We start from the raw sequence: 24,333 nt of genomic DNA on the forward strand, positions 1-24,333 counted from the left end.
GACACAGGCATGAACTCTAGGGGCAGACCAAGTTCCCTTCCCGCTGTGGGATAGCCTGAGTCTAGGTGAATGGAGTCCCATGAAGAACACTGACATATTCTGTTCAGAAGTTGTGTTTTGAGATGCTGTTGAGGCTTGTTTTCTCTGTCCAGTGACTTGGACAGTTATGGGCACAGGCTTTGAAATCAGACAATCCCGAGTTGAAACCCCAGCTCTGCAGCTTAGCAGGTGTGTAGTGTGAGCCTCAGTTTCCTCATTTCCAGAAATGCTAACAATAGCACCTCCTTCACAGGACCACTGTCATCATTAAATGGGCAGGTATTCAGCAGAGTTCTTGCCATACCTTAAGTAATAAATAAAGATGCCTCTATAAAGAATAATAATAAAATAATGATAGTAATAATAACAATGGTGGTAGTGCAGCAAGCTCAGAGTCAAGTGGCCTGGTGTTAGGGTGAATTCTATCTCTTATTGACTGTAGGGCTTTGGGGCAGTGAGTTGAACCATTGAGCCTTGGCTTCCTCCTTATAAAATGAGTGATCTGTAGGTGATCACTGAGGCCCTTCCCGCATAGCATTCCATGTTCCTGGGATCAGTTTGAGGGCCAAGTTAACAAAGCAGGAAAGGAAGAGAACAGACACTCAAGTGCATGGCTATAGAGGCCTTATTATATAGTTTTTCAAACTGCACAATGACCATCTTTTTGCAGACACTGCTTTATTTTTGTTATTTTATTCCACATTCTGAGCATGGAAATGAATGTGCTTTAAATCCTTTACATCGAAGGTCTTTAGGAATCCATTTCTTGGTGTAGAATTCCATAAACTATGCCATTCACAAACTGCCCTTTTTACATATGAAAAGTGAGACTTACTACTGACTGCAAAGTACAAAATGGAAGAGTGAAGTGAGCTCATAATGTGAAGATTTATATTTTGCAATAGAAGGCTTCGGGCCAGAAAATGAGGCTCAGCAAATGGGTCTAACAACAGCCTGGAGAAAATCTGGTCTCCTTAAAAATACTTCAAAAAAGTTTTTTAAAGAATACACTCTAATCGTGCCATGGAAACTCTTCTGGCGAGGTTTTCATTTCCCCTATAGGCAGCCAGACAGTTTCCTCTTCCAGGAAATACCTTCCAAGGCTCTGAGTGTGCCAAGGAGCCACCATTTTTGTAATTGATTCCCTCCCTTCTCTCCTCTCAAGCAAGTTGAGCTAAACAAAAGAAGACTGCAATGCACCCTCTCTCTCCACGGCTATGGAGCCATGTCTTTCTCTCCCAGTAGGAAGGTGCTCCGCTGGCCTGTAATTTCTGCTCTGGGCTGTGCTGGCCAAGGAAGTCTCCCTGCACATGCTGCCTCTCTGCACTCCCGCCTGGTTCCATGAATTTTTATCTTCCACTCGAGGTTCTCTACTCTCTCAGAAGCTAATACAGCACTTCCCGGTGTGTAGAACCACAGGGTGCTAGTTCTGAGGCATATTAATAAGTGATATGTGGAAAATAAATAAGAATACAGTTGCATACGTTTGGGAAATGCTGAACTAGGAAGAAGTCAAAGAGACTACTTCCTGCAGGATGTCTTAGAGCCTTAAGAGCTCTGAGACGGTGGGATGTGAGTGTGGAATATGAATCTCTAAGAGGACAGTAGCCAAACTGATCAGAGAAGCTTTGGGGGCAGTAAGGTATCTGGAAGGGGTTTTTGCAATACCTATTAAAACAACTGTGCTCCTAAGACTCTCTGTGACTTATATCTTCTACTTATAAGTTAGAAGCAACTAAAAGACATCCACAGAGCACAATAACTTGTAAACATAGAGAAAAACGCTTACCTGGTCAAAAATCCCCATGGCTAAAACAGGAAGTGATGTGTAGACAATGTTATAAAGGGTAATGAACCACTGGTCATAGACAGTCTGAAAAGAAATAACACATCTGTGAGCAACATCATCCATACCAATGAGCATATTCACTTGTCAGTCTTAAGTGAAAATCTCAATTTCCTGCAGTGGTTGGGAGTTTAGTTTTGGAGCCAGACAGAATGAGTTCTCCCTCACACTCTCTCTCTCTTATCAGCTCCACTGCCTTAGTGAGATACTAGATCACTCTCAATTTCCATTTCTTTATCTTAAAATGAAGCCATACTTTCCCTGCAGAGTTGCAATGGGGATGAAAGGAGATGATCTACAGAAATCACTGGACACATTCAAGGCCCTGGACTCTTGTGGTGGACTGTTAGTTCATTCTTCCATTTTGCAATGGCTTATAATGAGTCCAGTGATCTGATCTAAGTGATATGCAAAGGATTCACTAAAATCTTCAGAGGGGGATGCAGAAATTAACTTATCAGCTCTACTATGTGTTCAAATGAAGAGCTTTTTCTTAGGAGTGGTTTAAAGTAAGCTGGAAATTGAGCTATCTGCACAGGATACTGCATATAAGTAAGTAAGATGATAGAAATATCCCCTCATGAAATTTGCATTCTAATGGGGACAGGAAAAGGACAATAAACAAGAATATATACATATATATATAATCTATATTATATATATCTGAATGAGTGAGTTAGGAGGTAATACATATCAGGGAGGAATGGAGAATAGGAAATGTCGGAGGGTTGTAGGTGATTAGAAGGGGGTCTCACTGAGAAGTGACATTTGAGAAAATGTAGTAGTATGCAACCTTACAAGGTCTCAGCCCAGAGCAGGAACCTTAACAGGGTTCCAGATGCCAACTCCTGTCTACCCCAAGAGTCTACCAGAGCAGCAGCTCAATCTCTCATGTCCTTCTGATGAGTAAATGCATTCAACAACTCTATTTAGATATATGAGTTCAGAGTGTCTGCCTTCATGTACCAGGAGACACATAAAAATGCGTATTGCAGCATTGGTTGTAACAGCTCCAAACCAGAAACAAACAAAACATCCATCAGATGTGGAACGGAAAAAGACACTGTAGGACTATATTGACATCATGGAATACTACAGAATAATGAAAAGCAAAAAACTTCAGCTATATCCAAGAATAAGAATGAATAAAAAATATAAGTAATGCTAAGCAAAAGAAGCCAGACAAAAAATTAGGATTCCATTTCAATAAGTTTGAAAATGTGCCAATCATTTTTAGGTCTTTGAGAGATTCATACTGATGATAAAATTAAAAGACAAAGCAATAATGTGATTATAAATGCCAGGTTAATGGTTACCTCTAGAGAGTTGGAAAAAGGGTGTGGCCAACAAAAGGTAAGGGAGGTAAGGGGAGCTTCTGGGAGTTTGGCAACATTCTGTTCCTTGCACTGGATCATAGTCATGGGGATGTTCGTTTTACAATTTGTTAAGCTGATGTTAAGGTATTAGGAAATTTTTATAGCTTCATTATATTTTACAATTTTTTAAAAAAGGAAACACATGACCTTTTTTAGTCATAGCCTGGCAAAACTTTGGACACTGGGAGGATTTTAAAAATCCATACTCTAGACCAATTAAATCAGTATCTTTGGGGCTGGGATGATCCAGGCATCAGTAGTTTTAAATTTTTTCCAAGGAGGCCCTGACCGGGTAACTTCGGTTGGAGTGTCATCCCATACACCAGAAGGTCACCTGGTCCCAGTCAGGGCACACACCCAGGTTTTGGGTTTGATCCCTGGTTGGGGTGTGTACAGGAGGCAACCAATCAATGTTTCTCTCTCTCTCCCCACCCACCACCCACCCCTTCCTCTCTCTCTAAAATTAATAAAAATTATATCCTCATGGGAGGATTTAAGAAACTTTTCCCAGGTAATTTCAGTATGAAGCCAAGATTGATTATTTCACTCACCCTCATCAAAGAGAGAGAGAGAGAGAGAGAGACAAGTAGCTGGCATGAATCCTCCACTATTTGATGATGGCACCTCACTTCCAGTCCTCAAGCATATTAATTCACATTGTGATTGCAGTTTGGAAAATATAAAAGAGGGAAAGCAGCCAAACAGGAATCTTGTAGGCCCAGGCAGAACGTGTGCTGGTCAAATTACTTAATCTTTCTTCACCTCATCTACCAACTAACATCCACTCACAGAGAAGAGATGATTTCTGATATTAAGAAGAAAGACTGGGAAATCATGACATACTACACTGAAAGTGGCTGATGGCGTGGCACAAAGTGCCACCATCATCACAAACTGGCTAGCACTAAAGCCTAAATTATTCACAGCAGGCATTTGTAAGTTGGCACTTGGACTTGAAGCCTCATTTCACAACTAGAGCAAGAGAGGACAAGAAGGAAAAATTCATGAGAATAAAGCTTAAATGACTTTTTGCAATTTCTTGGAAGCATTTTACTGCTACTCAGAATCACAACAAGAAAAAGAAAACTAGCTGATATTTACTGAGCCCCCTGCTATGTACCAGGTTCTAGTTCAAGGGCTTTACATATATTGACTCGTGAAATCCTCCCAACCATATGAGGTCAGTACTAATAACAGCCCCCAAATTATAGATGGGAAAACTGAGTCCCATCAAGGTTGGGAGATTGCTCAATGTCATACATTGAACATAAAGAGTTTCAAAGTATGGTCTAGAGAACTTCTAGATGTGTAAATGTCAAAACTATTCTCAAAAAGATACTACGAAGTTAATTTCTTTGCCCTTTTCTATCTCTTTCTTGCATAAAGGTATATGACTTGTGATAATACAACCAACTAAATGCAGAAGCAGATATGAGAATCTATCTTAGGACTCAAGTCAGAAAACTGATATTTCTCTCTTTAATACCCCACATAACTTAATCCCCAAATCCCACAGATTTGGCCACTTCAGATGGCTTGCATTCCTGCCCAAGCCATTCACTTCAGTGACTGTCTTCCTGGGGCCCTTCTACTGGGATGCTCACCCTCCCACTCCTCACCTTCTTCACTATGATTGATCCCTGAAGGGTCATTCCATGGACAGGTCTTCCAGGAAGCCTTTCTGTGCCCTGCCACTCCCACCCTCCGGAGTTGGGGTCCAGCCACTTCTTAATAGTCCTCCAACACTCCACGCCTCACTCCTTTGTAACTGTCAGCTTAAAAATGATTTATGTGCCAGCACCACCTCCACGAGACTGTGACCTCCTTGTGAGCAGTTACATGACTTACACATCTGTATGCACCCAAGAAGTTAACCCAGTGCCTGGCATGGGGTAATTATTCAACAAAGGGAAGCTTGTGTCTTAAAGGTAAAGCCGTTGGAGTCAGAAGACAGAACTAGGTATTCTTAAGTAAGATAACCCCTCTGAGTCTTTGGTTTCTTGGCTGTAAACTGGGGACCCAGGGGAGGCAGTGAGTGTTCACGGAAATAAGCAAATGTCAGAATAGCAGCACCTGACAAACAGAAGATGCTCAATAAGAGCGCACCTGCATTATGGAAGGAAGGGAGAGAAGGAAGGAAGAAGGGATAGAGGGATTCAAGCTTCAAATGATGTGTTTAAGGTAAGTGAGAATGTCTATTTTTTCACTAATTACACTTTTTATGAAAATACAATTATTTACTGCTATAATTAATCAGAGATATTTATTTGTATAGTAAACTACTATATTCATGAAACCAAGAGAAAATCTAAACTAGATTAACAAAACTGAATACCTTGATATAATGAAGTATTTTCCTCATGAATACATAATTATATCAATCACTGTTTATTCTAAACAAAAGTGCTAATCTGAGTTATTCACCTTTAAAAAAATAGCTTTTCTGGTGATGTGCATTGGCTTAGCACAGTTAAGGTGTAGGAACTTCCACAAAAATTAAAGTCACGAGCAGTATTTCTTTTACAACAGGCTTCTCCCTCCACTTACAAATAGCTATGCTAGTATGTTCCACTTCTCCTGAAGGTCCTTAGATACCCTCAGAAAATGTTTAAGACTCCCTCTGATGACTAGGACCAGCTGAGAGGGGCACACTCGCCCAGCCCAGAGCATGACCCACATGGATCCCATCCCTGTTTCTCAAGCCCTCTATCACTTCCACTACCCACCTACCCCCAAGTACACACATGCATGCTCACATGAGATGATGTCCCAGATGTCCCAAAGAGATGACATCAGATGTCCCAAAGAGATGGGTGGGGTGGAGAAGGGAGGAGGAATGATTCCTTTGGAGTCTCTGATACAGGAAATATTCTGGCCTGAGACTAGACCAGTCTAATGGTACTGACATTGTGATTTTTGGATAACTCAAGTTGTTTATATGAACAGGGGTCCCTGTTTGTATATTTGTTATCATATAAAAATATTTAAATATAAATACTTTTAAAATTTTGTCCTAGGGCCTCTGTCAGGTGTCATACCACCTCAACTTCCAAATTGTCTGTTCCCCATCTCCAGTATTCTGAATAAGAGAAGAGCCAGCTCTGTGAGATGCCACTGGTCTGTTTGGAACCATAGAAATGTCTCCTCACTGAGCAGGAAAACAGGGAAGAGGAGAGTTCATTTTTCCAACTTCCCTGTTTCCCTGTTTAAGGAAAGCTCCTCCTGGCTCCTTTCTTCATGGAAGCAATTTATCAACCTTATCAACCATTTTATAGAGTAAAAATATTCCAACTACAAATTACAGTCTAAAAACACAAACTCTATGATTTATAGAATACCACATTTAAATAAACCTTAATAAGGCTCTTAGACAGTTACAAAGGGCTTTCCACTCCGAGCCCACTGGCTGAGCTCCTTCTTCAAACAGCAGGATGGACGACCTCTTTGAAGACATGGATCCCTGTTTCGCTGTGTGTTGCAGGGGAAAACTATATAATAATATTTTTCTTTTTTGGCCTTAAAAGACATTTGTCATTTAAAGAAAACACATTTTGGAATAAATACAAGGTGCTTGGCCTCAGCACATCTGTTACTGATTTGTGTAATTAGCAGAAACCCAGTCGCAGGATCTCGGAGCAGCGCCCCTCCCTGGGTTCCCACAGAGCCACAGCTGGAAGGCGAGGGGGAAACCACCCTGCCAGGTGGAGAAGGGCTCACAGGTAACCAAATCCATGAAGTCATCAAAGCCTTGAGCTTGGTCGCCCTCTTTCACGTCACTTTCCAAACTTGTCATTGTGAGTTTTCTCATATTGTTTGTCAGAACTAAAGTTTTTCTGGCCTTGACAACATAATTGTTTCCATATCACCGCAGAATTTTTTTTAAAAAAAAGGCAACACCATACACAGCTCTGTATCTCACTGACAATGATAAATTGTCATCAGATAATATCATCTCACAAGTACCCCGTGCCAGGAGTTGCATAGTTTCGAATGCGAATTTCCTAAATAGGCCCTCAACCAATGTCTCTTTTCTTTTGGCTCTGTACCTGGTGGGGGAGAGCTCATCTTTATGAAAACTCCTGAGGGCATAGAGTGCTTTTCAAATAAGTTACAGGTATAAGCAGTGCACACAAGCCCGCAGTGAACTCCGTGAAGGTCATGTGAGCTTTGATAACAGTTTGGGATGAGGCAGGCCCTTAACCAGGATCCATGATTCATCCTAGAGACTGATTTGACATTTTTCCAAAGCCCTCTAGTCCAGAAATCTGGTTGGAAACCTCATCTGGACAGATTTTATTTATATTGCCTCTCGGTAGCAGTTTGGTTGGAGTGCTTGCTGGCAAAAGGTGGCCTCAAGCTTCCAGATGATTCTAGGAGGCAGTGTGCCTAGAGACAGGCCTAGCCTTTCTAAAGGCCTAAGGTCTGGAAGACACCCCGAGCCCTCCAGGACATGAGCTTTCTCTCAGTAAGGGGGTTCATTTTCCCCAATAGTCATATTATACTGAGCGTTTCTGAACGTTTCTTCTTCAGATTCAAAATAAAGCAAACATTTGCCTGGTTAGGGGTTAGGGAAAGACAGTTTAAAAACAGAAAAAGGGCCCTGACCAGTGTGGCTCAGTTGGTTGGAGCATCATCCCCATACACCAAAAGGCGGCGGGTTCAACTCCTGGGTCAGGGCACATACCTAGGTTTTGGGTTTGAACCCCAGTCAGGGCACATACAGGAGGCAATCAATCAATATTTCTCACATCGGTGCTTCTCTCTCTCTCTCCGCCTTCCTCTCTAAAATCAATTTTTAGAAAAGAAAAAAAAAAACAAAACAAGCCCTGGCCGGTTTGGCTCAGCAGTTAGAGCGTCGACCTGCGGTCCTGAGAGACCCGGGTTCGGTTCCCGCTAAGGGCATGTACCTCGGTTGCAGTTTGTCCCCGGCCCTGGTTGGTCGTGCGGGTGGCAGCCACTCGATGTGTCCCTTTCACATCGATGTTTCTCTCTCTCTCTCTGTTCCTCTCTCTCCCTCCCACTCTACCTGAACAAAAAAATGGAAAAATGTCCTCGGGTGAGGATAAAAAAAAAAAAAAAAAAATTAAAAAAAAAAAAACAAGAAAAGATAAAGCCATTCTCCTTCCCATGTCTGTCACAATGCGAGTGGCCACTTATGGAGCAGGGGCAACGCGCACTGAGGTGAGAGTCAGGAGACACGGGCTCCAGTCTCAGCCTTGCCTACCACTGACTCTTGGCTCTTGCCGGACTCGGGTTCCCCTCTGTGAAATAAAGGGCTAAACTCATTACCTCCGACATTCCCTGATAGAGCAAAGATTCTAGGTTTCCACAAAACATACACTTTTTGTTCTGTGGCCCAGCTGTTTCTCTGAGGAAAGCAAGCAAAAGGAGCGTGGTTCTTCCCAGCCAGATTCATTCCCCATGTGTCCCAAAGCAATCACAACAGAGGCGAGGTACCGAAGTCAACCAGAGGAGAGTCCATAAAGCAAGCACAGCCCAGCCTTCATCACGTCATCATTCATCTGACATGTCCTCAGTGCCATCATCCCACAGGCAGAGAATGATACCACCCACTGTCCCTTTTGAGCCTCGCACGCCACAGCTGGGTTGGCTCGTACATCTTCCCCAGCCCACCTACCAGGATGGGGCATTGGCTAGAATCTACCAGGGATATCATCACAGAATAAGAGCCTGGATAAAATTTACCAGGCTCTGAGAGACAGGCCAATGTAGTAAAGAGAAAGCATATGTCATTTCATTAAGTAATTAAACTGGTGTTCTTAAAAGTCAACATCGTATGTAAGAAAGCACAACCAGTTTACATTTGGTCAGATGTTTTGGCTGCAGAGTAGATTACTTCAAAGCCATCTGTTAAGAGGTACAGGGAAGAAATATTTAGGTGCTCATGAATCATGCTGCGATTGGACAGGGGTGGCCCCAAGACGTGACGCATCCATGACAAATTTAATTTAAAAAAAAAAAAACACACAAAAAAAGCTCTTGGTGGAAAATAAAAAAAAAGGTGATTACGGAGTTAATCAACATCAATTTCATATCCATGAAAATAAAATTGTTCCCAGAATGTAAGTTCCCTGAGGACAGACACTATATCTCTCTGGTTCATTCTGGTGTCCCTGGAGGCCAGCAGAACACTTGGCACTAAACTGGCAGTTGGTTTATTCTTGTTAAATGAATGAGAATTCAAAGACCGTATGTTCGGTGTTAGAGAATGCATCTGAGAGTCTCACTCCTATCAGGATGGGACAGAAGGGGGATGGATGACCAGGTCTACCAAGGAAGGGCCTCTAAACACATACCTGCTGTTACTGAAATCTGCCAGAACCCGGAGTTTTATTTCTACTGGCTCCATCTCGACATGGAACCTTCAGCTCTATTCAAGCAATTTAGGAGAAGGGATGGCAGGGAGTAGGAAGAACTGACAGCCGACTTTCATTTACACACTGAAGTAAGAGATTACATAATGGGCTTCAGAGGCTAAGAACGCCTTGTCAATCAACACACAGCGTTGCAGGCCAAAGCCAACCAAATGATCTCAAGGGAGGGAAAAGGGTGACTACAGAAACGTTCCCTACTCAAAAATGCTCATTCCCTGCAGACTAGTGTCTCTCTCAAGTATGTTGTGTGTGTTTTTTTCACTTGTCTCATTTTCAGCATATTGTTCTTAGTAAAACAAGGCTAAGAAAAAAAAATGCCAATAGATTTTTTTTAGTTAAATCTGTTGCTAATCTGGACCTTCTAGTAAAAAAATGGAGAATGGGAAAGAAACTATTCCAGTCCCACATCGGAGCTCCTCACAGCCAGTTCGCATTGTCACTCCCGCACCAGGCCACTCGTGTGTGGGTGCGGCTGGGAAACACCCGAGTTTCCACCTTCCTGATGGATGAACACCTGTTCTAGAAGACTCTGTTTGCTGTACAAAGCACCATTAAGTAAGAGCCCCCTTCAATGCCGTGCAGTTTTTAAAAAGTGTTTCTGAATGAGTTGATGTTAAACGGAATTTTAGGAATTAAAAAGAGATTTCACATTCAGCTGACTGCTGGTCAGTTGGAAAGTGTTCAAGTATGAGGCGGAGGGTTTTCCTCCTTTTTCTCTACAGTCTCACACCTTGACACCAGCCAGCCCCTGAATCCCTGCAGGCAGCTGGACTTTTGGGGCCTCACCGTCACTTCATTTTGAAAATACTCATGTCTTCTCTTGAGACTGAACTCCACAGTTGTCCCAGATGCTCACATACTTCTCCTTTCCCGTGCTGACATATTGATTTCAATGACAGTACTTCTATTGGACTTATTTATGCAATTTTTTAATTTCCCAATAAGAAAACAATTTGCAGGTGGTTGGGGATTTGTCCTATTCATCATTTTGTTTTATCTTCCCAAGATGGTAAATAAGTATTCCTACTAGCACTTTGACAGTGTCATATGACTCGTGGTTATGAGCAGAGAATGAATTTTTCAGTTTAAATAAGAAAGGTACAAACAGTGTGGCCTCAGATATATAAAAGTTGATGTATGTTCACATGTAATTATCTTTATAACCAGGGGAAAAGAACTTTGAGGGCAGTAGAAAGGATTTTGCTGCAGTTTAAATGTGAACTCTGCACACTTTAGCATATAAATTGGGGCTCTTTTGTTGTTGGTCTAGAGTTAATTAAGAAAACAGAAGTTTCTGAAAGGGAGAAAAATAAATGGGTTTTTGGGGGTTTTTTTTTTGGTTTTTTTTGAGATAAATATTCTTAGCATTGTTTTGTCCTTCATACATCTTACTGCTTCCAAAATACTGATCTAAGATAAAGAGGAGGGCAATGTCAGGTTTTGAAACTGTCACCATAGAGACATGTATTGCAGAGTTTCCCAAAGTGGACTCTGTAGGGGAGGGGCAGGTTCTGTGTCAAGCGAGTTTGGATAATAATACCAAATCTCATTGACTCTAAGACACTATACATTCTAAGAAAGACCATTATCAATGCCAAGATTTGACCAGATGAGGAATCTAATAAAGCCAAGGCAGCCAAGGGCTGAATCTTTAGTGTGAGAATAAAGGAGAAACACATCTTGCGAGTAGAAAGGAACTGCAGGATGTGCCAGCGCCAACCTTGGTACTAGCCAAAGGTAGAAGCAAAAAAATATCTCCTAAAAATTGAACAAGAAATGGTATTCACTAGATTTGAAATCCAAATTCAAAAAATCCTGCAACAGAGAAATGTATCTCAGGTAAGCAGTGTCCCCAGAGTACTGGAAGAAGCCACACAAATGCTCTCTAGAAAAAAGTAGCTTCAGGAATAATGCCATCAAGATGGCAACATGGGTCATTCTCAATGTCAGTTCCCCTCACAAGAAGACAAACACCACTGTGAAAATCACAGAGCTGGGGGGATGAGGCACCATGAACAACAGAGATGAAGAACGACCACATCCAAAGGAAAGAGGAGCAGCTACACTTTGACTGCATCACCCCTCACCCAGGTGGCACAGCACTGCACCAAGAGGGGCCCTCTGGGCCTATGGTTTCTCCAGCAGGAAAAAGAGAGGCCCAGGTGGACATCTAGCTCTCCCAACACTACAGGACACTTCCTGGGAGGCCCATTCCAGTCTTGCCTCTTGGGAATCACTGGGGAAATCTGAAGGGGTGCAACCAGCCTCAGATGGAGATGGAGAAGGGGGCGGGGTTTATAGCAACCAGCACTAAAATCTCACTCTTGGTGGATCTCATTTTTATTTGCAGCAGCACTGGAACTGACAGATCCCAGCCAGGGGCTCAGCCCATCTGCAATTCAAACACTTGAGAAACTTAATCGCAGACAGGTGGTGTGTCTTACAACTGGGTTTAACCAGTTAGATTTATTAACTCATGTCTTTGGAGAAATCATTGTTCTCCTTGCTGTTCTCTTTTTAAATGTGAACATTGGCAAGAGACTGAAAAATCTAATTGCTTAACATCTGACTCTGACCAATCTTATCAGATCCTAGAAACAGAGCAGAAAATCACCTAAATGTAGAAGCTAGAAGTCATTGAACATACGTTTCAACTTCACAGTTTTCATGAATACAACTTTGGCAGTAAAGTCGCCTATCCAAGCTTGGTGTTTGTGTGTATACAAATCATTAACAACTCTTCTGTACCCAAAGAGGTCTAAGTGAGGGTTAAGACATCCCTTCATAGTTTTATAATTTTTCAAAAGACTCAAACGTTTGCAATATGAAAAACAGATCTCTCAGAAAACCCACTTAGCAAATAGCCTTGCTTCATTCTTACATGGAGAGGAAGTTACCCACCTAGGAAAGCCAGTTCACACTCCCACCTTATCTTTGTTGGACAAGGGTGGAGTTATGAACAGGTAAATATCCCCATCCACATGCCTTCTCAAGGTAAAGTTAAAATCAACATTGTGCATTACTACAACTGTCTACAGATTACCAAAAATAATCAACAGATTCTACTTTTAGTTCCGAAAAGGTTACCCTTAAAAGAGTAAATTAGGAATGGGTATAGGTGTGCCTCACTTTAAGAAATCTCAACTTTTCAGGAAAAACAGAAAAGATGTATGAAATCTATGTTTACTACAAAAAGGATTTGCTAATCTCCCTTGGCACTTTTAAGATAACATGAAATGCCAAGATTAAATTCATACGCAATTATTCTGGAATAAAGTGATCAAAAATATCAGCTTCATGCCTGTCATTTAAAACTGGTGAATAAACCCAAGAGGAAGGAAGAATAATTGGAGAAATTTCTAATGAGAATTATGGCTACCATTTCACTTTCAAGGACAATCTTTTTCTTTTGTTGTTTTGTTTAAAATAATAGTGTCATTTTTAATTCATAAGTATATTTAAATACTGTAGCTCTTACATTTCACAATTGATACCCAGGGTTAAACTTTCCTGATTTGCAAGATATAAGGTTAAGTGAATGGACATAATCAAATCCTAATTTAAGAATTTGCTGAATTTTTCTTTGTTTCAACCAACGCAATCTCTATATCAAATTTTTAGCCAATGAATTGCTATCAAAACATACTTGATGCCAGGGAATCAATTACTTCTCCCTAATATAAAATATTTAAATTCAGGGTATTGGATGAGTGGCCATTTTCCCAAAAGAGATACCTCAACATTTCTTGTTATTGTTTCTCAGACTTCTGAATTAAAACTCCATATCAAGTTTACCTGCCATCATACAAAAACATTTTAATAAAAAATTAAAGAAATGAGTACTCATTAGTTGCTCTGCAAATAAAAAATAAATAAATAGAATTTTAGCTAAATATATATTTTTCTCAGGTTTAAAGCTCAAGTCAACTATCAATTACACAACTGCTACAGTGTCACTTTTTATTAGCAAAAAGCCATGAAGCATAGTAAATTATAATCCAGAGGATCTTATAAAAGAAAAGTTTTTGGTTTTTTTTTACCAACCTGGGCTGAGAAACCACAGAAGAAACCAAACCAGAAATGCACAAGTGTGAATGCAAAATTCTTATAGAAGAAATAGCATAAGAATTTGCACATTCGGAAATAGGACCACCTTCCGTGAACGAGGAGAAGTCTTTGAAGGTAACGAAACTGTGCAAATGAATAGTCGCTGGCTAAGACTGCCTGCAGACCCTCCTGGCCGCTGATTCCAATGCCAATGTGAGCACCTACAAAAAAAAAAAAACACTTTCATTCCTCAAACAAAGATGCAATCTCTTTGGGGAACTTGTCATTCCTCTTTTATGGTATTATTTATTTACAGAAACCTTACGGCTATAGCATTACTATGTTCACATATATTATCTCATGAAACATTCATGATAGGTATTTATCCTACTTTTACAAAACAGGACATTGGCACAGAAAAGTTCAGCAACTTGCACAAGATTTTATAATGTGTGAGTGGCAAAGCTGGAACTAAACTTAAGTGCTGGGACTGTGAGACCAGTGTTCAGTTTTCCTATACCAATCTCCGTTTCTAGCCTAAAGATACAAAAATTATTTCATTACAGAAAAAGAGGTCTTTTTATTAATGCTCACAATGGTGGATTCATTGGACCCAGAGTATTCATTTTAGAACCACTGAGAAAAATGAAATTATAATAGAATCTCCATTAGATGCTGAACCTGAGGACTCCAGGTATGCGGCCCCCACTGAGCTAACGTTCTTACTTTTTTTTTTTTTCAGAGCGATCTTTTATTTTTTTTTTCCTTTATAGTGTTATTTTTAATGCTTCCAAAGTGCCCTATTTTATTTTATTTTTTATTAATTAATTAATTTATTTTTGTTACAGATGTTTCTCCTTTTTCCCCCACTGATTCCCCCTCCCCCTCCCTTCTTGCCCTGTCCCCAGCTTTGTTGTCCGTGTCCATTGTTCATGCATACATGCATATAAGTTCTGTGGTTTATCTCTCCCCTCCCACCCCCTCTTCTGGGGATTGTCAGTCTGTACCCCACTTCCACGTCTCTGGGACTACCCCATTCCTCAGACTGTTATGTTCATTATATTCCACAAAGAAGTGAGATCATATGATACTTGTCTTTCTCTGTTTGGCGTGTTTCGCTTAGGATAATACTTTCCAGGTCCCTCTATGTTGTTTCAAAGGATAAGAGATGTTTCTTTCTTACAGCTGCATGGTACTCCATTGTGTATATGTACCACAGCTTTTTTATCCATTTGTCTACTGATGGACACTTGGGCTGTTTCCAGATCTTAGCTATTGTAAATAGTGCTGCTACAAACAACGTTCTTACTTTTGATCATGCTGACATCATTGGCTCCATCGCCTATGGCCAAGGTGACAGCATTTCTATGTTTCTTCACCAGCTCTACTACTTGGGCTTTCTGGAGTGGCGTGACTCGGCAGCACACCACGGTCTTACACATGCAGGCAAGTTCTAGGAGCTCGTTCTTGACATCACTTTCTAGGGCATAAGCCTATTAGTTAAAAAAAAAGAAAGAAAAGAAAAGATATCCAGAATAGAACCGAAACAATAAATCAGAGGCATCATTTGGGAAGCAGATTTCTTGTTCCTTAACTGATTTCTTTTCTAAACAGTTAAATTCGTGTTAAGCAACAACAACCAACTGAAGAAATGAGTATTTAACTCCTAGTAAGTGCCAAGGAATTTTAGAATAAAAATAAAAGATGCAGGGCCCTTGTGTGTCCTCCTTGACACAATGTCACGCTGAACTGGAGAGAGATACAAGTACAGGCCAGAGGAGCTCCAGAATCTCTGGAAATAAGGAAAAGCAAAACACAGACCTATTCACCACCTCACCAAGTTTAGAATGAACTACAAATTTGGGATTTGTTTCTTCTCCATGATGGAATTTTTGCTTCCTTTGCATTGTGGTTTTGTATATCTAGTGTTTGTTGTGGTGGTTGTTAATCCCCAGGTCAATGAAAAGCAGGTAATCTGGAGGTCAGCCCTTGAAGAACATAGTGATTGAAATCAAGAGAGGCCTGTGCGAAAGGGTGGCATGCAAAAAATTGGTGGTATCTCTGACAAGGTTCCCCAACCATTTCCACCCCTGCTCCTCTCCAAATACAGAACAGCCTTTAGATATGCCAAGCAATAACTGAAAGAGAGCATAATCTTTGCAATTAACTGCAATTTTTTCTAGAAAGCATCTTGCTGTACATTATTTAATAAACACAATAAGAGGAAACAGGAATCTACCTAAACTTTAAGTCATTGTATCTTTGAATGAATCTTCAACAAGATATTCACAGCCCCTCACAAGTGGCCCCACGTTCCTTTTGAGTTCTGTCTTCAACCACCATCTTTAAGTTTGCTCTTTACTTCCATCATGCCAAAGTGCTTATTTCCATAATTTGACAGGTTCTGTCTTGCCTCTGTGCCTTTGCACTGCTGTCTCCTCTACCTGAAAATATCGCTTCCTCCAGGAAGTCTTCCCTGAACTTTACCGCAAAAAAAAAGCAAAACACCTAAATGTGCCTGCCTCTATGCTCTCAAAGCACTGTGTGTGTTCCTCTTTGTAGGATTGGCCAGTCCACTGTGAGATTAGTTGCTCCACCAGATGGCAATCCTTAAAGCAAGGTCCATGTTTGATTCACATCCTATCTTTATGCTCTAGTACTGTGACCAAAACATACCTAGCACATGTAAACGGTATGAATACAAAGATGGGCAAATGGCTATAAAAACATGCGCTGAGGTAGATATTTCTCATGTCAAGGTCTCTAATTCCTATGGGAAATTGTGAGTTAGCATCCTCAAATATAAATGCCCTTTCTGAAAGAGAAAGCATGTAACTGGCTGTCTTGCCCAGAACGGTCCCCTTTTCTCTTTTTTCTTTAATATCAACAAGTGAAAACCTAGATTCTCTAAGAAAGACCCAATTATATTCTGCAAAGCATCAAGAGTTCAGCAAATTGGAATTATTATTTGTTTGTTTTTTTAAAGCTTCTGACCATACTATCAGATACATGGTTAGTTCTCCTTCAATGAAAAATGACGTTTCATAAGCTTCAGGCATTGAAGGGGTTCTTGAAGAGAATCTATCTTAGCTTTATCAGCATATTGAGAGACAGAAAGAATAGTGTATGTTATCACCTGAGTGCTCTAACCCACCACACACTGGCTTCTTTGAGCCTGAGGAAAGGGAAAAGAAAGTGCAGCTCATTAGGGACCCTTTCTATATTGTGGTCTCTGGTCAATTCAGCTTGGAGGCCACCAGCTCCAAGTCCCAGATGACAGGTTTATAATTTTCAGTTGCTATTCATTTGTGCAAGGGAGAAGTTCGTGTCATCTGGACAAACTTTCAGCTGAGCTTGGCCTGCAGCTGAGCTCTGTAACTTTCCATGGTGTAGAAGGCAACACATCATTACGTCTGGAATCCAGCTGGATAATGCTCTAAGCACTAAGAGCTAACAGACAGCTGATCACAGGGGGAAAATACAATACACTCAGATCCAACTGCTTTTGTCCTCTAAGAAAATGTGTAAAAGAAGATGCACTTATTTTCCAAAGGCCGAAAGAGAAGAAGAATCATCAAAGTGGAAGAAAAATGTGAGATTAACTCTCTTTGCATATAAATGATCATTTCATTGTAGTGCAATCAGAGCTTTTGTTTTCTAAATTAGAAACTCAGAAGAGCGTTTTGATACTTGTTCAAGATTTAGAACCTGAACTACATTAAAAGTACAATGCAAGTTTATTCTATTACGACAAGAACCAGATTTCCTAATCAAAGCAAATTGTTTGGCATTGCTGTAAAATGCTGCTATTTAAAAAAACCACCAGAGGTATCTTAATGGCAATAATTTGGAGTGGTAATTATATGAGGTCGGGTTGTACTCTGCAAATCACAAACATTAGCAAGAGCAATAATTGCAATACATTCATCCAGTCACATTATTTTAATTAAATAACAGCGAACTCTGACACTTTCCCTTAGAAAAGCACTTTAACAGAACTACTAAATGGTCTACAGTCATTTAGAAAAGATTGATATTCTGTGAATTCAGTATTTCTTTGGATCCTCCCTTCACTGTGGTGGTTCAAACAATAATGCATGAAATATATATTAGACGTTTCCTTTCGCCTTGCAAACAGGAAATTGCTGTGTGTGCCTGGTTTCCAGGAGTGTCATTTGTTTGGAAAACACAAGAGAGATCTCATTATGACAGCACAAAAGAGACGATTATTGGGGTGAAGAAAAAGAAAGAACAAAAGCCTTAAATGAACTCACCAAACTGTGGCCATTTATGATTAAGGCGTAATCTCCTGTTACGGTTTCTTCCACAACTGAGTCCAGCTGCTGCTTTTTTTCAAAAACTACATGGCCATTGGAAGAACTTCTGTTTTGTCCAAACAAATGTTCCTTTGCTTTCCTTAAAGGCAAGTGGTAGGGGGAAGCAAATCATAACAAAGTATACAGAGCATACCTTTTAACTCTAACAAGAGACTGGCCTAGAGGTAAATTCATTTTGTCACTATTTAGACAGACTCTGACACAAGATTCAGTTTCCGACAGTAAGCTTAATAGTTCTTTGTAATAAAGATACCATAGCAAATTTCCAAATTCCAGGAAGGAGGAAGATAAACATAATGTAAGAAGAAGAAAAAAAAAAAGAATCATCTTGAACGTGCTAAATTACTTAAAAGCTAGCCCTGGCAGGTTTGGCTCAGTGGTTGGAACGTTGGCCTCTGGTCCAAAGAGACCCGGGTTCGGTTCCCACTAAGGGCATGTACCTCAGTTGCAGTTTGTCCCCAGCCCTGGTTGGGTCATGTGGGTGGCAACCACTCAATGTGTCTCTCTCACATCGATGTTTCTCTCTCTCTCTCCTTTCCACTCTATCTGAACAAAAAATGGAAAATTGTCCTCTGGTGAGGATTGATCTGGCCTTGAACTGGGGGTTCTTGATGAATTTGGTATGTAAGGTCAGCTGAGTTTCAAGGGTTTAAGCACCACTGATCTGGTATGTGATATTGTTAAGTAATGAAAAGGAAAGACTAAAAAAAATTCATGATATCTTCTAGGAATTCTGGGGCATCTATGTAGTGAATAAATTAATCAATTTGTAGAATAATGTAATACGATCCATCTTAAAATAGCAGGCTTCTAAGAAGGACAATACATTTGACAATAATACAAATGATAGCATTTACTGAATTGGCACAGTCAGAATAGAATAAGTGAAAATTGTTACTCATCAGCTCAAACAATGGAATAAGTCTTCTGAGAAGGAAACTACAGACACCAAAGTATAGAAGGCCATCCCAAATGGAAACTCCCTTCAATGTCCCAGCTCTGATCTGCAGTAGGATAATCCTGCCCACACCTCACCCATCTCTGCTGTTTAAGAGGAAGATTGTATGGTAACAACAGCCTTAGAAGTGGCCTTTTCCTTTTCTCTTCAAAATGGAGGGATGATACTTTTTTATTTATTTATTTAATTGATCAATTAATTTATTTTTGTTACAGATGTTTCTCCTTTTCCCCCCACTGATTCCCCCCTCCCCCTCCCTCCCCGCCCTCTCCCCAGCTTTGCTGTCCATGTCCATTGTTCATGCACACATGCATATAAGTTCTGTGGTTTATCTCTCCCCCACCACCCCTCTTCTGGGGATTGTCAGTCTGTACCCAACTTCCAGGATGATGCTTTTAAATGAAGGAAAATTTCCTCTCTGAGGAAATGAGAGGCATTGAAATAGCATAAGGCAAGCTGATATGACAACAGAACTCTCCACCACAACCAGGGAGCTACACAGCAGGCACTCCCTGAAGAGGACTGTCAAAGCCGGCCACCAACACTTCAGGCCACAGCTTGCATACACAAAATGAGCGCCCATGAGAAAATGGGGAGTGAGAGACGGGCCAGAAAATGGATGTTTTGGCTTAGAGCAAAACGAAGTGGTTCCCCAAAGGTTCATCCCACATAGAAGAACTTGAATAAAATGGTTTTCAGCTGTGAACCCTCTGAAAGAAGAGAGTGTTCACTATACGGAAACAATCACTGTAGTCCTCAACTTCTTATTTGAAAATGTAACACTAATTGTTTACATGCTAAGTTTAAAAAACAAAAAAAAACAAACAAAAAAACCCTTATCTTCTGGCTCAACATCTCCTTCTGCTGTCCAGGACCCAAATCACAGCCTGTACTTAGGAACCCAAGAAACCCAGAGTTTACGCAGTCCTGGCTCCAAGGATGATATCATGCATTTAGCAATCAGTTTGCAGAATCAAAGAGAAAGGTTTATAAAATCAGAATGCTACGTGTGAAATTTAAGGAATTAGGGTGGGGTGAGGGAGGGAGAGCAGACATAAAAAATTATTGTTTTAAGTGGGAGGACCAGACTTTTGCAGCAGATAACGATGTCAGGGAATCCTCACAGTCATGAAAATTTATAGTCCCATGTAATGAAGAAAGCAAAAGAGACAAGTCCCTCAGAAATGAATCTTTTTCTGAAAATGTTGCAAAGCTCATAAATTGGGTCCTAAGAAAGCACCAAAGAGCAAATATCTCCTGAGGTTTCCTTTTTTGTAAAGTTCTCACTCACTGTATAAATGACTCAATCTCTGTTTGCTCCCTGGAGAATGAAAACATTCCAAAGAAGGGTGAAGTTCATAAAAGTATTGGCTGAAATTTTATTTACTTAGGAATTTTTTCCCCCTAAACTGTCTTCCTAACATCTCACAAGAACCTTTTCCAGGCAGAAAAGGGACAGTTTTCCTAGCTCTCCTTAAATTCTGACTGCACTCCCTCCGTACGGGCCAACCCTCCTCACCAGATTGGGCGTGTGCGTTTTCAGACCTTTGCCCATGTTCTATAGATGTCATTTCTTTTTCTTCCTGGAACTCAGCTCTTGGAATACCAGCTGGTTCTTGCAAAAATAATTTATTAGAAGGGCAAAAGCTACATATAACTCCCTTCAATGAATATGCACTATATTTTTTGCAGGCATAACACACAATGCTTAACCACAGAATACAAATAACACATGCTAAAACAAAAGAATGCCTGTTTTTTCCAAGCTTTGTAACAAAGGGCAGTCTATTATGTTGGCATGCAGAAATGCATTAATGATTGAAGCAACTGCGGCATTCACAGCCCCATGCCACCACAAACACAGCAAATCCCAGTTAGGCTCATGTTGGCTCACATGCAAGCTGTAAAGAAAAGAGATGGTGGGGAAAGAGTCCTTCTGTCAGTTTCATAAAATACTTTATATTCAAACATTAAAAGGACCTGTTAGGAAATTGGATTGAAATCATGATATCATGCTTAAAAGAAGACAATCTTGAACCTGGAGAACTGGATCTGTTACCTAGACAGTCTGATCACTGGGGTGTCTCCCATGTTGGCCAAGATGGCAGCAGGAGAGGTTCTTACACGAGTGTGCCAAAAGCTAGAAATATGAATGGATAGGGCCCTCAGTGTGACAAAAGCTAGCAAGATAATTGGATAGGGGGAAAGAGCCCTCCCCTCTCTCTCCCTATAAGAACCTCAGATTTGAGCAGGAAGGGAAGACTGGTCTTTGAGACATGAGTCGCCATTTTCCCAGATCATGTGGCTCCTGAATAAAACTTCTTTCCTTTTGCACCAGCAACTGCCTTATACATTTGGCTTTCATTACATCAGGCAGTCAAACCTCCATTTTATTTTGTTTGGTTACAGGTTCAAGCCTGAGGTCTGCCTCTGATATCTAGGCATTTGATTAGTCAGTTACAGTCTCAGACTAGAACCCAGGTCTTCAAATTCCTAGTTCTTGATCTACCACACTAAACAAGTTTACCTATAGAGTCTGTCCCAGGCTGCCTCTTGGTTGGGGCAAACACACAGTGACAGAGGAGTGGGTAAGGGACAGTTCTATCCTACCAACTGTAGAGGAAGGGAGAAAGTACATGAAATTTTTATTTTAAGTCCTAGTTCCATCCCTTACTACCTATGTGACCTTGAAGACACTAAAGCTCTGAACCAGTTTAGAAACTGGTTTCTTGATTAGAAACTGGGGAAATGGTACCAGTCAATCAGACTTATTGATACCAGCTACAAAAACTTGGGCAGCTGTACAAGTGTGTACTAGATCTCCAAGATCACTTAGTTCTCTAAAGTTTTACCTTTTATGATAGAAAAATGTCTTTTATGTTTTTTTAAATGTTTTTATGTTTTAAAAAAATCTGTATGAGTTTATGGACATGATGATGTTTGCCTTACCAAAGACCCCACCTCTCCCTAATGCCTTATAGATAGTCCAGCTCACACAACTAATGTTACCTGCCTGGCCCTGGAGCCATTTGCATTTGTGAACCCTGTTCATTCAAACAAATAACTTTCCACCAAGTAGGTGTTCAAAAACTAAAATGCAGATTTTGTTGATTAAGGAGGAAAAATATCCTAAGTATATCACCAGTATACTTCTCAGAAACAGTGGAGTCACTTCATGGTTTAATTAGTTACAAGACATGGATTTTTCTAACAATAAAGCATGTGATCAATGCAACAAAAATGCAACATGGAATGAGTTTGCCTGTCAACCCAAGAAAAATTATTCTCAGTCTATTTTCTTTTGGGCAGAAGACGTATGTATTGGTGAACTGTAATCAATTTAGTAATCTTCTGAGAAACCATAGCAGAATTTAATTGTAGATTTCTGGGCATGCCCTCAATACTAAAGCAGCTATGAAAGCAAAATTAACACAGGATTCAAAGTGTCTAAAATGGTTTCATAACACTAAATCTGAAACAAGCCATATGCATGATACACATGAAAACTACATATCCATGTCTATGAAAATAATCTAAACACATTTGACAGGTTTAAATATAAGCATTTAGGTCATTTCTTCCCAATTGCTACTATCACTTAGATCCTGTTCTTTTGATACACTTTTTCTGTTTTGTTTTGCATGAACTCCTACTGAACTCAAAAGCATAAAACAAGAAAAGTTAATGGTGTATATTTATGATTTCAATATTTTATCCCCGAAACTATGGACTTTGATATAAGTAACCAAGATTAGAATTATAGAGTGCACCCATAGCAATAACTTCTCTTAGATGCTCTTCCCCTCCAATCCTAATATTAAGCAAATGAATATTATAAATGGATGTAAAATTTGCTACTATGCATTGCCTCTCTGTCTTAGACTCTAAAAATGGATCTTCAAGTCTGGGTTGAAACAAATATTATTTGCGAGTCAGTTAAGCAAGGTGGCCTCAAGGATCTTGAAATAATTAGTATAGATAGAAATTATTTATTTTTCCTCTCTGAATATTTTTTTCTTCTCATTAAATAAATGGAGATAATTTTGGGTTTTTTTCCCCTAATTATAAAATTATTGTATGAATGCTATTATAACTTCAGATAATACAAAGAGTCGTAAAGAAGAAGGCAACCATGATGCATAATTCTACCACCCAGAGAGAACAACTTTGTATATGTCCTCCAGGTAAGTAGGTGGACAGATACAGATATAGATATATAGTGTTTATATATATACAGAGGTAGGCAAAAGTAGGTTTATAGTTGTTTGCATGGAAAATAATACAGTAATAAATAACAATACAAGAATAAACTGTTTTGCATACTCACAACTGTAAACTTACTCCCCCCCATACATACATACATATACATACATTTTATTTTTTAAAAAGCTTATATGCTGCATGATGTTTTGTAACCTCATCTTTTATTTAACTATATCATGGATATCTTCCAATGTCAATAAATAAACAGTCACTTTTAATGACTGCATAGTATTCCATTGTATGCATATAGCAAAGTAATTAACAATATCCCTGTGGCTGGGGATTGACCAATTTCTAATAGTCCATTATCATAACTGATGCAACAGAGAATATTTCTATATACATATTCATATATTTGTCCATTTATTTTCTTAAAGGCAATTCCTAAAAGTAGGAATTATTAGGTCAAAAGTATTCATATGTATAATTTTGAAATATATGCTTGCTCTTGAGAAAGTTTCTACCAATTTACACTCTCGTTAACAATATATAAGAATTTATATCTCTCACCCTGGCTGGTTTGACTCAGCGGTTAGAGCGCTGGCCTGTGGTCCAGAGAGACCCGGGTTCGGTTCCTGCTAAGGGCATGTACTTCAGTTGCAGTTTGTCCCCAGCCCTGGTTGGGTCATGCAGGAGGTGGCCACTCGATGTATCCCTTTCACGTTGATGTTTCTCTCTCTCTCTCTCTCTCTCTTCCTCTCTCTCCCTCCCACTTTATCTGAACAAAAAATGGAAAAATGTCCTCGAGTGAGGAAAAAAAAAAAGAATTTATATCTCTCCACATTCCCTGCACATAACAAGTTATGTCATCTACTTAGTCAACCAAATGTAGCTGATGAAATCTTGAGGTATTAACTTGAGTTCCCCACCCTTTCTGCAAGCACTACTATATGTTTATTCAGAAACATATCTTGCCTCAGGGGATTTGACAGACCAAACACAAAGAAAGTAAAAAGGTCAATCAAAATCTTGGGGATGTAAAATATAGCATAGGGAATATAGTCATTAATATTCTAATAACTACATATGGCGTAAGATGGGTGCAAGATTTATCAGGACAATCACTAGTAAG

At 39.9% G+C, this 24,333-nt stretch overlaps 1 protein-coding gene across 8 annotated transcripts in view; it reads right to left on the reverse strand.

The window, feature by feature from the left end:
- ATP8B4 (ATPase phospholipid transporting 8B4 (putative)) overlaps nucleotides 1-24,333 on the reverse strand; it is a 254,349-nt gene that overhangs the window by 19,665 nt on the left and 210,351 nt on the right. For all 8 annotated transcript variants that reach the window (XM_036258122.1, XM_036258114.1, XM_036258105.1 and 5 more), the window contains 4 exons: nucleotides 17,978-18,119; nucleotides 15,013-15,196; nucleotides 13,701-13,924; nucleotides 1,829-1,912 (listed from right to left, as the gene is read on the reverse strand). In XM_036258122.1, the coding sequence (XP_036114015.1) occupies nucleotides 1,829-1,912; nucleotides 13,701-13,924; nucleotides 15,013-15,196; nucleotides 17,978-18,119 (634 nt within the window). The remainder of the gene's footprint in view (nucleotides 1-1,828; nucleotides 1,913-13,700; nucleotides 13,925-15,012; nucleotides 15,197-17,977; nucleotides 18,120-24,333) is intronic.

The sequence above is a fragment of the Molossus molossus genome, unplaced genomic scaffold (genome assembly GCF_014108415.1).
Source record: "Molossus molossus isolate mMolMol1 unplaced genomic scaffold, mMolMol1.p scaffold_m16_p_1, whole genome shotgun sequence".
NCBI classification, from domain to species: Eukaryota; Metazoa; Chordata; class Mammalia; order Chiroptera; family Molossidae; genus Molossus; species Molossus molossus.